At 53.3% G+C, this 15383-nt stretch overlaps 1 protein-coding gene across 7 annotated transcripts in view; it reads right to left on the bottom strand.

Moving 5' to 3' along the window:
• The window catches only part of CD34 (CD34 molecule), a 12066-nt gene extending 1660 nt beyond the window's left edge, over positions 1–10406 (bottom strand). The window contains exons 1-7 of one of the 7 annotated variants that reach the window (XM_021377597.1): positions 10151–10406; positions 5824–5946; positions 4808–5280; positions 4295–4372; positions 2310–2457; positions 2027–2067; positions 1192–1356 (exon numbers count right to left, since the gene is read on the bottom strand). In XM_021377597.1, the coding sequence (XP_021233272.1) occupies positions 1192–1356; positions 2027–2067; positions 2310–2457; positions 4295–4372; positions 4808–5280; positions 5824–5946; positions 10151–10229 (1107 nt within the window). In that variant the 5' untranslated portion in view covers positions 10230–10406. The other 6 variants (XM_021377596.1, XM_021377594.1, XM_021377593.1 and 3 more) reach the window with 6 other exon arrangements.

Raw genomic sequence — 15383 nt, forward strand, 5'->3', positions numbered from 1 at the left:
GAGGAGAGGAGAGGAGAGGAGAGGAGAGGAGAGGAGAGGAGTGTTAGGAGGGGGAGGGCCAGCAGTGGGTGGCTCTGCGGGCATGGACTGGCACCCACTAACACGGAACAACGTGGGCATGGAGCCCTGCCAGCAGCCAAGCACTGCGTTTTGTTCTCTGGGACCTGAAAAGAGGAGCTGTCAGGTAGGTGTTGTTGTCACATAACTACACTTTGGGCCCACCTTGGGTTTGCAGAGCTGCCCCAGCACTGAGTGGCTCTGCTTTCACCCTCAGCCAAGAAGAACCACCATGAATCAGCGTAGAATCATAGAAGGTTCAGTTCTCTTTCATTCACCATGGAATGAAAGCTATGGACTTCTCCTCCTACTTTTCTTCCCCTATCCCTTGCAGCAACACACCAGCAGCTCAGGACTGCACTCCAGCATGGGGATGCATATGGGCCTGCCCATGCACAGCTGTGCTCCGTGGCTCATTACTGACACTGCTGCAAGGAGCTGCCATCGTCTCCTGCTCTGGCACACTCACTCTATGTGCCCAAATGCATCAGTTTCCATAGGGATGCAGCAGGTCCCATTGGGATGCAGTAGGTCTCTTGGGGTACAGCAGGAGCTGGTGGCCCTGGGCTGTGGGCAGCCATTGCAGCCAGCAGCAGAGGAGAGCAGGGGGTGGGCACCAGCACTGTGCATCCCATGTGCACCCCCTGATCTTTGTTCATTCCTCACCCCACGTCTGTGGCAGTGAGGTCTGCGCTGGCCATGGCAAAGCAGAGTGACACTGCTCAGCATCTACACCAGCAGCTCCCAGCCGTGTGCTGGCCCCGTTACCAGCACCCAGGGCTGCACCCAGCAGCACTGGGCTCCAGCTGCCTGTGGCACAGCTGCACATCTGGAGCGAGGCCCTCCTGGCAAAGAAGCGCTCCAGTGGCTGCAGCACTGCTGCGCACGTGCCCATGAGCAGTGATGGGAGAAAAGCCGGGCCCTGAAATTCCTGCCAAAGGGGCTCTGAGCGCTCAGCCTGCCTGGCGGAGGGAGGAGGGGGGAGGGGAAGATGGACATAGGAGCATTTCTCCTTTCTTTCTCGATACGTTTTATTAAGTGAGGGGTGGAAGAGCCTTTCTTACAGCATCGGTAAATGGGCGGCGTGGCGCCGGCTCCTGGCTACCGGGCTCTCTGCCACCTGTACGCACTGACCAGCCTCTGTCCCGCGGGGCTCCAGCTCCGCCGCCGCATCAGGAAGTACCCGGCCGTGCCCAGAGCTGCCAACAGGAGCCCGGAGGTGACCAAGGCCGTCAGCGTCTTCCGAGAAAAGTCCTGGTGGCTCCGCACGCTGCCCCGTTCGAGGGATTTGATTCCGAGCTGACAAATAAAACACACGATGCCAAAGAGAGCCAAGAGCCTCGCAACCAGGAAACGCGTGCGTCTGCTCCGCGGCTTTCAAACAAAGCTGCTCTTCACCTCCTTGGGGGCTGCACACAAACAGGGCCCGGCTGCGCTGCCCGAGCTCTGCGCTTTGCAGCTGATGGGCTGCGTTCACGTCGCAGCGTCTGCTGCCGCACGCGGAGGTTTGCTAGCCCAGACCTGAGATTTAGAGCGTGCGTCCTCACGGGTGGAACATCCGTGAGCGCTGCTGCAGCTCTGCTGGCTGCCTGTACACGGGCACCTGGAGCTCGGCTTTACGAGCCGGCAGCAGCCTCGCTGCAGTGCTGAGAGAAGGAATTAATTAACATCAGCGCAATGCTTTGAAGATGCAGAGTGCCAGCTACATCCTAAGAGTTACTGCTGGGATCTAGCCCTTTTTTTAAGAGAATACTACCCGATTTTATGGTGACTATTCCAAGCGCGTCTACCTTCAGTGCTTGCACTGAGGATCCTCCAGCACTGTTGCATGCCAAATATGCAATATCCAATAGATGGTGACTTTGGGCTCACTGCTGCCTGGCACAGCAGAGGACTCCAGGCACCGAAACCATCCTGTACTGAGCTGCCTTAACCCCATCCCCACCTCCCGACCACTCTGGGCATTTACCTTTTCCCAGTGAGACTTCTGGAGCACATCCATAGCAGGATCTGCAATTGTTAAAGCAGGAGAAGTGCATTACAACGTGGGTCACGCTGCAGTTAACATCAGCACGAGGAGCCCAGGAGCCACGAGCCCCTTCTCCTCTCCGGGTGCAATGCCATGGCTCAAGCAAAACCCCAGAAGAAAGAGCTCCTCCCAGGTTGCAAGTGAGAACTGGTGCCCTACAGAGACCTCCCCAGCCTCTCTCCAGGGCCCCAGGCATGGTGATGGCGGGGGCTCAGCTCCTGACCTGTGTTCCCATCAAGGATCAGCAGCAGGCACTCCTGGTCCACCTCGGACGTGGCGAGTTTGATCTGGCATGGCGGGGGCACGCGGTGCGCGTTCTCTTCGCATATCGCGCTCCATAACTCTGAGCCTTTCGTATCCAAAAAATGTTTCTGCAAGGTTTTCAAGCAAAGGGCCATGAAACCAAGAATAAATGAAATGAAGATATTCATAGCAACTCTTGTGAGTGACATTTATACAAAGCTAAATTTAGGATCCGAATGGCATGGCGAGTCCTTCCAATTTCTGGACGGAGCAAGCAGCCTGAAGAGCCCCATTGTTTCAGGATCCCAGGCAGGAGCTGGGAGAGAGGGGAAATAACAAAGAAGCATTTTGCCTTCCTGTTTAGGAAATATCTTCAGTGTTTTCGCTAGGTTGCTGATCAAAGGCCAGGCAACAAAACACGCGTTTCGCACTTCTTAGAACTTGGGTGGAAGAGGAAGAGGAGAACAGAGCTGCAGCCTTTCCCTCCCATGGGCCAGTCCCTGTATGGGACAGGGCAGTCCTTCTCCTTGCAGTTATTTTCAGATGCAGTCTGCCAGCAGAGCCACTGACCCCATGCCCCATCCCATCCCATCCCATCCCATTGGGCCACAATCACAGCCCCTCTGTCCCATGCGCGGCTCCGCGCTGCCTGCCTTCCCCCGGAGTCCTGCACCAACAGGCACACTGAGCAAACAAAAATGCAGAGATCCATCCACAGGAGAATAACAAACAAATCAGTTTCAGCTGTCTCTATAGAGCTTGGCGCAGGGACAGGGAAGGCCAAGATGGAACAAGAGGCCCAAGTGTGTATTTTCCTTTCTCCGCTGTGGAAAGAACTCATCCACGTATCAGAGTTTCCCTTTGCAATTAGCAGCGCTGGATGCCAGCTCATTGCTCACTTGCTTTGGGAAAAGTCAGCAGGAAGGACACAAGGCCGTTCCCTCCAATCTGCCCCTTCTCGAAGGCTCCTATCAATTCCCAGCTGTAACACCCATCACCACGGCCAGGCAGTCTGGAGCAAGGCATGCACTTTGCTATGGCCCCATAGGATATCCTGCATGCTATACATGCACCCATTCATGCTCGTGCAACCCGTGCAAGTGCAGCTCAAGCCTGTGCCAGGAAGGCCGGTGCCACTAGATGGCAGCTGAGCTCGGGTTGCTCCTCCTGCAGGAGCTTCCATCCCATCCCTGGCAAACCACCACCACCATAAACACCAGCAGCCCTAAATGCCATCGAACAGGCAATCTACAAAGCAGGGATTCACCCGGCCAAAGTGGTCACAGCATGGCTGACCAGCAAAACAAAACTCATCGTTGTCATTTGTACCCAGGGCGTTGCCAAGTTGCCATCCCCCAAGGTCCTGCCCCTGTCGGGCTCTGCTGCAGCTCCTGCATGGAGGGCCCATCTGCTCCCACCCACAGCAGCATCGCAGCCGACCCTTCCTTGCTCCTATAAATGGTTTTGATGCAAAAAGCCGAGGGCTGTTACAGAGTGCCTGGGATTCCTCTGGGAGTCAGCACGGATAGGGATGTGGCTCTGACCATGGGCTCCTTCCCTGGGCTGCTGGCAAAACAAGAAAAGGCGACCATGTTCCCAACAGAGGAGAGGAAGGAGAACAACAAAGGCGGTTTCCTGTTAAATGCAGTGGGAGAGACTTCAGAAGCCAAACTGACCCCAGAGCTTCATGATCCAAAAGGAGGATTTATGCAACCTGGAGGCTGGATTCCATTGGGATCCCTTTGGGATCCTCCAGGGACTGCTGCAGCCATCCCACCCCATTTGTTCAGCACAGCCCTAATGCTTTCTCCCAGGAATAAAAGCGCAAAGCCCTCCACCCCAAACTGACCCCCCGTACGGTGACCCCGTCTCCTCCAGACTGCAAATGCTGCAGGACCCCACCCCTGCTGCCCGCTCACCCCCCACCCCGTGCCTCCCCCCTGCAAATATAGGGCTGCCACTCACGCAGGTGTGGGACTCGTTGAGCCGCAGGCAGAGGGCTCCGCTGTCGCTCACTTCTTTGATGTTGTGGCATGTGATGGGCTGGAAGTCAGAAAGCAGAGCTTGGATTAATGAACCACTGGAGTAGTGTGTGCTATCCAAAATGCGCAGCTGGATGATTTTGAAAGCAGAAGACCCCTCCAGAGCACCTGTGCTGTCTCCTCTGCTCAGCAGTTCACAGCACAGTGCTGGAGGTTCCTGGGTTGCCCTACGTAGCAGGGATGCAAGTGTGGGAGCAGACTGCAGGGCTCTGCAGCACCTGTGCTTTGCTCACTGGTCCTGGCTGAGGTGCGTGCACTGCATCACCAGCTTTGTTCAGCCCTCCCTGCCCATGAAGGCCACAGTGCAGACCCAGACAGGGCTGGGAGCAAGACACCCTTTGTAATTGCTCACAGCCCTGATGCAAAGCCGCCCACTCTCCCCGCTGTGCGGGATCACCAATGCAGAGCATGTGCAGCCCCATCCGCCTCCTCTCACCTTGTGGACACCACCAGATGTGTTCAGCTGCATGGTGGCCTCCGAGACTGCTGTCAGCCCAGGGGTGGCAGTGGAGCGGAGCAGCGTTGTTGCAGATGGGAGTGCTGCTGTCGTCGTTCTGGGGTGCAGTGCTGGGCTCAGCATGGTGGTTGTGCCCCTGCTCGTGTCCTCGGGCTGCAGGCGGGTGTCCAGCAGTTTTGTGGGGGCCTGGCTGGGCTGGGCACTGGGCTGGGCGCTGGACTGGGCGCTGGACTGGGCGCTGGACTGGGCGCTGGACTGGGCGCTGGGATGGGCACTGGGATGGATGCTGGGCTGGGCGCTGGGCTGGGCGCTGGAATGGATGCTGAGATGGGTGCTGGGATGGGTGCTGGGGTGGGTGCTGGGATGGGTGCTGGGATGGGTGCTGGGTTGGGGGCTGTGCCCGCTGCTGAGTCCCGGGGAGCTGGAGCTGGTTGCTGTGGTTTGAGCGGTGGCTGCTGGGTGGAAGAAATGTGGTGAGAAAGATGCGTGGAGAAGCTTAAGTCCCCTGCAATCAGTGCGTGGCATCGTGCTGACTGAAGTACAATATTGATTTGTCATAGCCAGCAGCACCAGAACGCGGGGTTGGCTGTATAAGAAATGCATTAGGCTTGCTTAGGTGGCCTAATTGTTACATGAGCTCCATAATCTGTGCACAATGGGCTCAGTTCCCGGGCACGCGCTGCAACGCAGCGAGGGTGCCATGGCCGACCTCCCCCCTTGACCCGGAGCCATCAGAGAGCAGGGATAAAAAATTAACAAGGACATCGTCCCATCCCCTCTGGGCTGTTTGATGGAGAGAATGGGGCTAAGCCACCAGGCCTGAAGGCAGCCAGCACCAGGCTGCCCAGCTCTGGTGGATGCACAAGAATAAAGCAATGGGTTTTCCCAGCGGGTTCTTCTTTTCTGAGAGCGCAGCCCATGCTCTGACCACGGGGTTTCTCAGGGAGCACTGTACCCACGCACTGAATAAATCTGATTACCAACACAGTGATTACCGGGGCTGTCTGGCGTCAGTGCACTGCTGCCCATGGTGCCCTTGGGTGCCACGCTGTTCTGCGCTGTCGTCGTGGCCAAGGACACAGCAGTTGGGCTGCCTGGGGGGCTGTCAGCGGCGGTACCTGGGGGAGAAGGAGCATTAGGGGCTGCAGCTGGGCTCCCACCCACCCCTACCCCATAGCTGCACAGGGAGGGGTGTTGGGCTGCGCTCACAACTTCGCTTTCTTCTTGCCCCAAGTTGGCCTTGAGCTCGCACGGGGAGAGCCTAGAGAGCAAACAGCTGGGTGAGCATCAAAGGCTCCGGGAGCACCGAGGATGGGCCCAGATTTGCCCTCATCCTGCACACCCTGAGCTCCATCAGAGAGCTGCACAAAGCCAGATTGTGGAGCAGCTTGAGTTGATAATCCTCGGAGGGAAGACTCAGGCCTTGGACGAGATCGCTGTGTGCCTCGGGAAAAAAAAGAGTTGGATCTGCAGCCGCAGGCAGCGTGTCAAAGTAAATAGAAACATTCCCATTGGCCGGGGCTCAGGCTCTGACTCATGAGCAAAAACATCTTTGGAGGTAAAGCAGAATGTTTGGGGAGTCGCTCGTTGCTCTAACTTAAAGTTTATATATTGCTTCCTGGTGTGCTCCAGAGATGACACTTCCAGCTTTCCCTTCTGCCGTGAACTTCATGAGTCAGTGAAAACGCATTTCTTCCCATCTCTTAACCTTTTACATTCCTATTTCCATTTTTACAAGCTGCTTCAGTGTCTCCTGCGGGGCCGTTGCTGTTTAAGACTCTTATCCAGACACTAAAGACGAGCTAATATAAAATACGCTGTTTCGTTTGTGTTTCTGCCCAGCACAGCTCCAAGGAGCGTTACCTCACCCTTCCCGGCAGCGCTTCCACGGGGAGCAGCACTGACAAGGGCTGAGCAATGCCAGCATTGGGGCTGGGTGCACGCACTGCGCCCTTAGCGTGCCTTGGGGTGCTGTGCCTTGGGGTGCTGTGCATCAGGAAGCTGTGCATTTCAGTGCTGTGTACTTGGCTGCTGTGCGTTGGGGTGCTGTGCATTTCAGCACTGTGCATTAGGGTGCTGCGCACTCGGTTGCTGTGCATTTGGGTGCTGGGCGTTTCAGTGCTGTGCGCTTGGGTGCTGTGTATTGGGGTGCTGTGCATTTCAGCAATGTGCATTTCAGAGCTGTGCATCTCAGTACTGTGCCTTTCTGTGCTGTGCACTGAGTGCTGTGCATTTCAGCACTGTGCATTAGGGTGCTGTGCACTCGGTTGCTGTGCATTTGGGTGCTGTGCACTTGGGTCCTGTGCATTAGGGTGCTGTGCATTCCAGCACTGTACACATCAACATCATCCTGGCAGGACTTTTCTTAACTCAAGCTATCGGCACTCGGCTGGAGGAGGCGCAGAGGACCTGGGTGGTTGGTTGAAGGCTGTGCTGCTGCTCAGTACTCCCTTGTGGGGCTGCTTGGGAGCAATGTCCCCCTGGCCCCGCTGCAGCTGCCGGGGGCTCTGCTGGGGGTGGGTGCAGGTGGTCAGGGCCGGAGCTGGGCTCTGCTCTCAGGGAAGGTCTTCCCCCTCCCTGGTAGTTCCAGCCAGTCCCATCCCCGAGTTTTTCTGAAGAATTTTAACAAATCAAAACCAGGAGGCGTGAGTGTGTGCCCAGAACTGCAAGTAGCGCAAAGTTCAATCCGTGCTGTGCTTACAGCTCAGTGTGTGCATGGCCATCAGCTGGAAACGTCACATTGCTGGGACTGGGGCTAACCTCCCAAAGCACCACAGCCACCCCAGCACCTGTGAGCTGTTCCAGGTGCCTGCCCAGCACCAGAGGTATTTGGAATCAAAGCCTTTTCACCACCGAGATTCACAAAGTGAAGCCTGGGTTATTGCTGGGTACAGTTTGCAAGAAGATGTGTCACACAGTGTTGCTTTCTGTCTCGCTCCAATTTATAGGAGGGAGAGGAGGTTCTTTTAACATATGTGTACCCAACGGCGAGATTAAGGTACAACGGGTCAAATGTTAGCCCGACCAGCTAATCACAAATCCTAGTTGCTTAGGGAGAAGGGGAAGGGAAGGTGGGCAATAGAAAAGGGGTAGGAAAAAGCAAAGAGTCCTTGGAGAAAGCAAGAGGGAGAGAGTCAGGACCGTGGGTCCAGCGCTGTTTGTAGTGCCTCCATTGATCTCAGGAACTCGTGCAATCACCACAGGGGATGGGAGAAAGCCAGGAAGCTCCGCAGCAAGCAGGACCCGGGGGGTTCCTTCCACTGGCAAAGGTTTCATTTCTTTGGGAGTTCTTCTCCAAAGTTCTTAGTTTAGTGGGGACCTTTTATCCCCCAGTTTATTCCACAGTTTTTTTCTTTTTCTTCTTCCTTTCTCTCTGTCAGTGTGATGCATCTGGCCCAACAGATAAGCCAGCAGGGAGTGGTGCCTTCCTTGCCATGCACAGCCATTATCACCTTTTGCAGTGCTCAGCTCCTTCAAGCCGCACCCCTGAAAAAGCCTGCTTGTCCTGCTTCTGCTTATCAATCAGAACCAGAAGCGCCCTGGCACGGTGACACCCACCACTCACCCCCCTGGATAACTGGCAGTTGTCAGTTAGAGCCTTATCACCGAAAAGGCCTCACGAAGCAAGCTTTGAGGCAAAAGAAAAAACAGTTCTTGTCTTCCACACTTTCCTCCTCCCTCCATTGCGGCACATGGAACCGCTTCTACAGAAATCATGGTGAAGTTTTCTGAAGCACTGGGACCCGTCAGATAAATAACCATCCAAACATGGGCTGGAGGATCCACTCTGAAGCGGCCATTTATTGCACACACGTTTTTACCAGCTTTGCGAAACCGGGTCCAGCCCTCATCCCCCGGTGCCAAACAGCAGAACGCAAAACTCCACAACACCAAAAACTCAGGAAACATGCAAAAAAAAGCAAGCCTTGCTTTGCACTCAGAGTCACGGACCACAGCGCTTTCTGCCCTGCACCTGCAGCCCTGCAAGGCGGGAGGTGCAGCCCGGGGGGATTCCCTAGACTTTAATTACACCTTCCGTGCGCCTTGGGACCCACAGCACTGGGACCGCAGTACTGGGAGCTCCGTCCTGCATTACTCACACATTCCCAGCCGCGCTGCTCCCGGCCATGTGGCAGGAACTGGGGCGGGTGGAGCCCTCTTCCCTCTGGAAATATCTGATAAAATCCCTGCCCTCCCCCCTCCCTCCTTGCGCAGCCCCAGGCAGGATATGGGTGTGGGGCTGCGGGAGCTCTCCGGCACAGCCGTGGGCTCAAGGCACCAGGGGCTGCACGTGGACGCTGGAAACCCTCTCTGCATCGCTGATGTGCAGCGCTTTTCTGGATCTTGTAGGAAAACAGTAAAGAAAGAAAGAAAGAATGCTTCCCAACAATACGAGATTTAAGAAAAAAAATCAAGCTTGGCAGAAAAGACTAAAGACGTGGGCCAGAAGTGCTTGTATTGGGAGCATCCAGAGCACAGCTCCTCTGTCCCACGCAGGTGTGGAGCTGAGCAGAAGCCCAGAGCTCACCCCACCTGCGAGGCTCCGCTCTGTGCCATGAGCACAACCTGCAGGGCAGCGCAGCGCCCGGGCTGAGCGATCCCGGCTGCAAAGGGAGCACGAAACGAGCGCCGAGGAACAGAGGAGCAAAACACAGCAAATTCCTTCAGCAGAGGCAGTCCCTCACATTGGCAGGAGTCAGGAGAAATTGCATCTGACGACACCCGCGGGTCCCTGGCTGCTGTCCCAGCACTCTGCGCCCGCACGGAGCGCTGCTTCACTTTTTTATTACTTTATGGTTGTTGGGCTTGGGACAAAAATGATAGTATTTCCATATAGTATAACCCTTTATTCATATTTTTTTTTTTTTCAGATGATGGCTACTTGAAGAGCTGGAATACGAGACTTTAGGTTTTCAGAAAATGTTCAGTCCCCGCCACAAAACAGATTTACACCGCTGCAGAGCGAGGGGTGACCTGAGCTGTGGATGCACCCTGCAGCTTTGCATGCTGCATCTGCACCCGCTGTGTTATTTGCAATAAGCCTCCCGTTAGCAAGCTCTCACATCTTGATTGCCTCCCTTCCCAGCCCAGCAGCATTCTGTTTGCAGCACCTCACGAGTAGGACTGGGTGCTTAGTGCAGCGCTGCTCTGCAAAACATCAGTGAAATTGCAATCTGCTCCGGTCCCACTGCATACCCAACAAAACGCATTCCCCCACATTGCTCTTTCCGAAGATACAAAGCAGTCGCCCCACGCGCTATTCCCACGCTGTTCCATTTCCCAGCAGCTGCATCCCTGATCTCTCCTGCAGCCCGCACTCACCAGACAGCCTCACAGCGCAGAACGCGATCCAGAAAAGCTGCCTCCACTTCATTATGTGCACGCTTCCCCAGCGCAGCATTCCTGCTGGGGGCTCCCAGTAACGCGGGGTGCTGCTGGGACCGCTCGTGGGTTCAGCTCCGCAGCGCTGCTGAGCTCATGTGCTTGGTTGGAGTTCAAGTCCCTGAGCTCACTCGGTGCTGGGGTGGGTTTCAAGTCAGGAGTTGTGCATTGGTTCAAGACGGCGAGGTGGAGTTTGCCTGATTCGATCCCACGGTTTTATAGAGTTCATGGCAACCTCGCTATCACTTAGGTAATTTTCTCCTCCCCGCTTTCCTGCCAGCACTTCCAAACAAACAAACAGACAGAACAACTCTCCCCCAGCCATGAGCCCACAGCCCTCATTGTGTTAACCCTTTCCTGAGAGCTGCTGCCCTGCACAGAGGGGCTCCAGCCCAGTGGAACTGCCCCAAATTCACCCAAATCCACCCCCAGTGGGTATGGGGAACCCCCAAGAAAGGGGAACACTTAAAAATGGCTCCTGAAGCTGAGATTTTCTCAGCAAATTTAGCAAGGAACTCAAGGATGTGAAATCATCACTGACCTGAAGAGAGGTAATTCCATTATCTTCACTAAATTGACTCTGGTCAAACTGAGAGCTGAATGAGATTTAGGGGAGGACTAGGAGAGAGCAGAATTCATAGGCAAAGCCTTCTGACAAAAGCCTGGAGCAGAAGAGGGACTTGAGATGAATAAATACCTCCCTGGAGCTCATTTCCATTAATGACACCCTATAGAAACATTGATACCAGTGTAGAAGCACCGACCTCACTCTTACTCCCAGGCTGAAGGTGACCGTGTGGAAGTGGCATGGGTACAGCCATTTGAGAAACTAAACTCCAGTTAAGTCAGAGTTCTTCCTTTTCTGGTCTGGCTCAATGATACCATCACTGGAAAAGTCATTGTCACCAGGAAACGAAAATGAGGCAGCCATGAAAACCATGGGCAATAAAGCATTGGCTCAATGTATTGACTTCTGTGGATGTCCCGTTGCACCTCTACAGTCACACGGCTCCAGTCCGCAAAGGGATCAAAGGGAAGGAAAAAAAGAATTAGTTGTATTGTGTACAAAGAGATCCCCAAGCAGCACTTCCACGGTACGCGTTCGGCGGTATGACCAAATTCCAGCAGCTTTTGTTTTTGGTTTAGGACAGGAAAAAGCCTCTTGGAAGGAAACATCTGTAGCTAAAAAATGTGCTCCAGCCTCTCTATATAAAGATTTCTATCGTGCCTTTAGACTTTTTCTTTGTATTGAATGATAGGATTCTGTGATTAAAGAAGTAAATATCCTGGTAAATCGTGGTCTGTAGCAGAGGGTAAAACCTGAGCATGGACACAGCACAGCTCTGCCCCCAGCAGCTCCCACCGAGTGTTTGCTCTTTTTTCCTCCTCCAAAACACACATCTACTTTGGTAAATGCAAGACTCAGCGCAAACCCAGGTCTGCATGCACATCAGCATAGAAAATACATTCAACAGATGAAGCAAGTAGATAGAGGCAAGGGTCCAATTTAAATAATAGGAAAATGTTTCCATTTCTGTCTTATTGAAGTGAGAGTTTGATTTGCATAGCACAATTGAAAACAGAAACTGAAATTCTCAAGTTTCAGCTCCTGGGAAGACCAAAGACAAAGTGCCACCACACCACAAAGTGTTGGGAAGAGCCCCTGAGCTTCCTCTGTAGGACTAGGGCTTGGGAGCACTCCTGCGCAACGATTTATCTCAGCACCCATACAAAGCTGAACCACAGGGAAAGAACAAAAGAAACCAACAGCTTTCCATTCTGTAGAGAGAAACAGTTGAATAGAAATTAATGCAATTCCGCAATGACGTTGGTCAGGGTGCTGATGCCTCCAACACCTCCTGTCCCACCCTGCAGGCCCTACAGACCCCAGCCCCACAGAGCTCAGTCCCACAGCCCCGGCCCCCCCTGCCCCTTCCTGCCCTATGTGGCTCTCCCATCCGCTGGCCCCATTTCCTGCCATTCTCCTCCAGCGCTGCCCCGGCTGCTGCATGGAAGGGACCAGCAGCATCATCCGGGTCTGGCTCCCGGTCGTGTCTCACCTTTCACAAACAAACCAAAAATAGAGGGCTGGGCTAAGAATAGGCAGCAGCCGGACCCGCCAGACACCGGGATGGGACCCAATGCCTTCAGCTTCCAGGGGAAGTGGGGCTGCATTTAAATGAAATTCCCCGTGACAAAGATGTGGGTCTGCATTAACTCCCATCGCCGCTGCATGCACCGAGTGCATCAGACCATGCCCTTGCAGCTCATGGTAGGATGGTGACTCACCTAAGCATGGCACAACAGGAAAACTGAACGCATCCTCAATGTGAGGAATCAAAAAAAAAAAAAGAGGATGAAATACTTCTGAAGATGTCTCCAACTGAAAGCATTGACCTGTGGTGGTTTTAGACAAGATAACTCAAGATGCATCCACCCATTGCTTGCCCATGGAGCAGTGGCAGATGGCAGCAGTGGTGGCATCCACTGTGCACCCATTGCGCATCACCAGCCACTGCCACAGCTGGAGCAGGAACGGGGCAGGTCCTGGCATCCTTGCCCCTTCCCAAAGAACCAGCCCATCTCTTTGGCTGCCCATGGGGACACACAGAACTCTGAGCAAACGATGAATACACAGAACACCCAGCTGTAGCCATGCTCTGCACAGATTTCCCTCTCTTTGTTCCAGGAGTGGAAGGCAATACTGTTTCTCGTGGTTACGGCTCTTCATTGAATCCTCTGCTCAAAGCGAATCGAGCACGATGCAAATGAACACTGCGAAATCATTTCCTCCTTTCAGCATTGTAACTGGATTTTATAGTTAAAAATCGTCTCGAAGTAGCCGCCATCAGCTGTCTGAGGTTAACAATGGCTGAGACAATTTGACCCAAACACTTTAAGGGGTCAAGCGCCCAAATTTCAGACAGCACGGTGATGAAGGCTTGTTCACATAGGCTGGGAATCTGGCCAAGTATTTAAGGGTGATTTAATTTAATTGTGAATGATGCAATAGACATATGGCTAGGAAGTTATATGCCAGGAAACATGTTTTCTATAAGTATTTCAGCAGGCAGATGGCACACAATAGTTTTGGTGTAGTCATTTCCCCACCTCCTAAAAGCTGCTATTTTGAACAGAAGAAATAATTACGTTCCCCACGATGCTCCCAAGACACCAGCACTACTGACCTAGAGGACGTGCAGCGTTAGAGGACGATTTCTGCACAAAACCCCATCTATGAAACCAAACCTTGCGCTCACCTATCCGTTCCCATGCCAGAGTTTCAAAGCTCAGCATTCAGCCCTGAGCCCTGGTGCTTCTCAGCGTTCCCACTACGCCGAGGGAGCAGAGCACCCAGCAGTGCCTGGAGCAATGCCACCGCCAAAGCTCTGAAGTTTTCCCTCTGAGGTTCAATCTGCAGCACCCTGAGAGCTGCTCTTGAGGTATCACTGCCTCAATTCCTAGAGCAGAGCTTCTCCGAAACACCCGAAGTCTTCTCCCAAGTCTTGTTTAAATTTAGTTCCTGGAATTAAAGACCAAATATATATATACATATGTATTAATTCAGGCAAACTCCCGCCTGCAACTGCACTTAATGAGTCCCTCGTTATTTACTGCACCCTTGCACAGCTATTGCTTATTCATTTACCCTCAGCAGAGCCGTTCCTCAGGCAGAGACAGCCGAAACAAACCAGCAATATCCATTTTTTGGTGCACAGATCGTATATTTTCTCTCTTTTTTTAAAAGCTTTGGGAAATCTTAAAAAATAAAATCCACGGTTGTGGCAACTATAGCACATCGCTGAGGAAAGCGATGCATTAAAACAAATCGCTTTGTATGATTACTCCACTAAAATCAATATCTTCAAATAATAAGTGGATGGGAAGCATATACATGGCTGAGTTTGAACAAACCATATGGTGAATATATTGTTTAACAGTTTTACGCCTTAAACTTTTACTTCAAGACTGTTGGTTTGGATCTAATCAAGGCTGTGCTCATTTACTGCCTTCTGTCTGCTCAGCACTTTGCAGGATATTACCAGGTCCTTAATCTAGTTTTAAGGGGCAGGCTACGATGTAAATCACACCATTTAAGCGTCTCCCATGGAAGTGTTCCCTAGATGAATATTTTCCATAGCGATAACGGAGGTTGAATGAGTCAGAGAGAACTGCCTTGCAAAACAAGGGGGAATCTGCAAAGCCAGCAGCCAACAAAAAGCTGTGTCTTCCCTCACTGCAAGAGCAAGGGCCTCTGGGTGGCTCCTGCGTTGATGTCCTCAAGATCTCATTTTTGTATTGCTGGACCAAGTGCCCATCATTTGGATACACAACGAGCGGCAAGGAGCTACAGCAATGCAAGAAAGCAAGCAGGGGAGGACGGTGATGAAACAGTCGTGTCCCCGTCACCGTCCATCACTCCCTTGGGACTGCACCATGGTCTCATTAACCTGGCTGGTCTCACCGACCGCTTTTCATTGCCGCACCACCCGAGCCGCTTCGCCGTAACGAACAGCGGCGCCGCGAAACGCCGCTAAAAATCATTACAGCGTAAGTCTGGTAATTTAGTGCAAAGATTAGCTTCTCCACCCAGATCTACAGCTTGCTGATTGCAATTTATTTCTCCCATTTATGGATGTCGTACAACCGCGTGCGCTGGATCCGCAGCCGGGCCCGCCCATCCATCACGAGGCGCTCCAGCGGTGCGGACGGACAGAGGGACGGAGGTGGGGGCTGAAGCTCATCCCAAAGCATGGGGCAGCAGCCTTATGGGGAAAAGCCCTGCAAAATCCACGTCCCTGCTGTGCCTGCGGGGATATCTCCTGTGTGGGCACAGGGTAAAAGCCGTGCTGGTATTTCTGGGGAGAAGAAACCCAAACGGTGATTATGAAATAAAGGGTTGACTTTTACTCTGAGTAAATATCAGTTAGTGCCAGGTGGTAGCGAAGCATCAGATGAGACATAGAACTCATCAGCGGCGGCGATGAAAGGCGTCTTTAAGAGCACCGGGGGGAAAAGGACTGGAAAGGGCTCCCGTCTCCACCCTGGCAATTGCTGATAATAAAGTGCTGCTGTTTTCTACCTGGCAATGAGGTCCCAGAGGTACGAGCCTCTCTGTTTTTCAAAGGAGGGTTTGTTCAAACACGCAGACAGGAGCATCCCCGCTCATTAC

The sequence above is a fragment of the Numida meleagris genome, chromosome 25, assembly GCF_002078875.1.
Source record: "Numida meleagris isolate 19003 breed g44 Domestic line chromosome 25, NumMel1.0, whole genome shotgun sequence".
NCBI classification, from domain to species: domain Eukaryota; kingdom Metazoa; phylum Chordata; class Aves; order Galliformes; family Numididae; genus Numida; species Numida meleagris.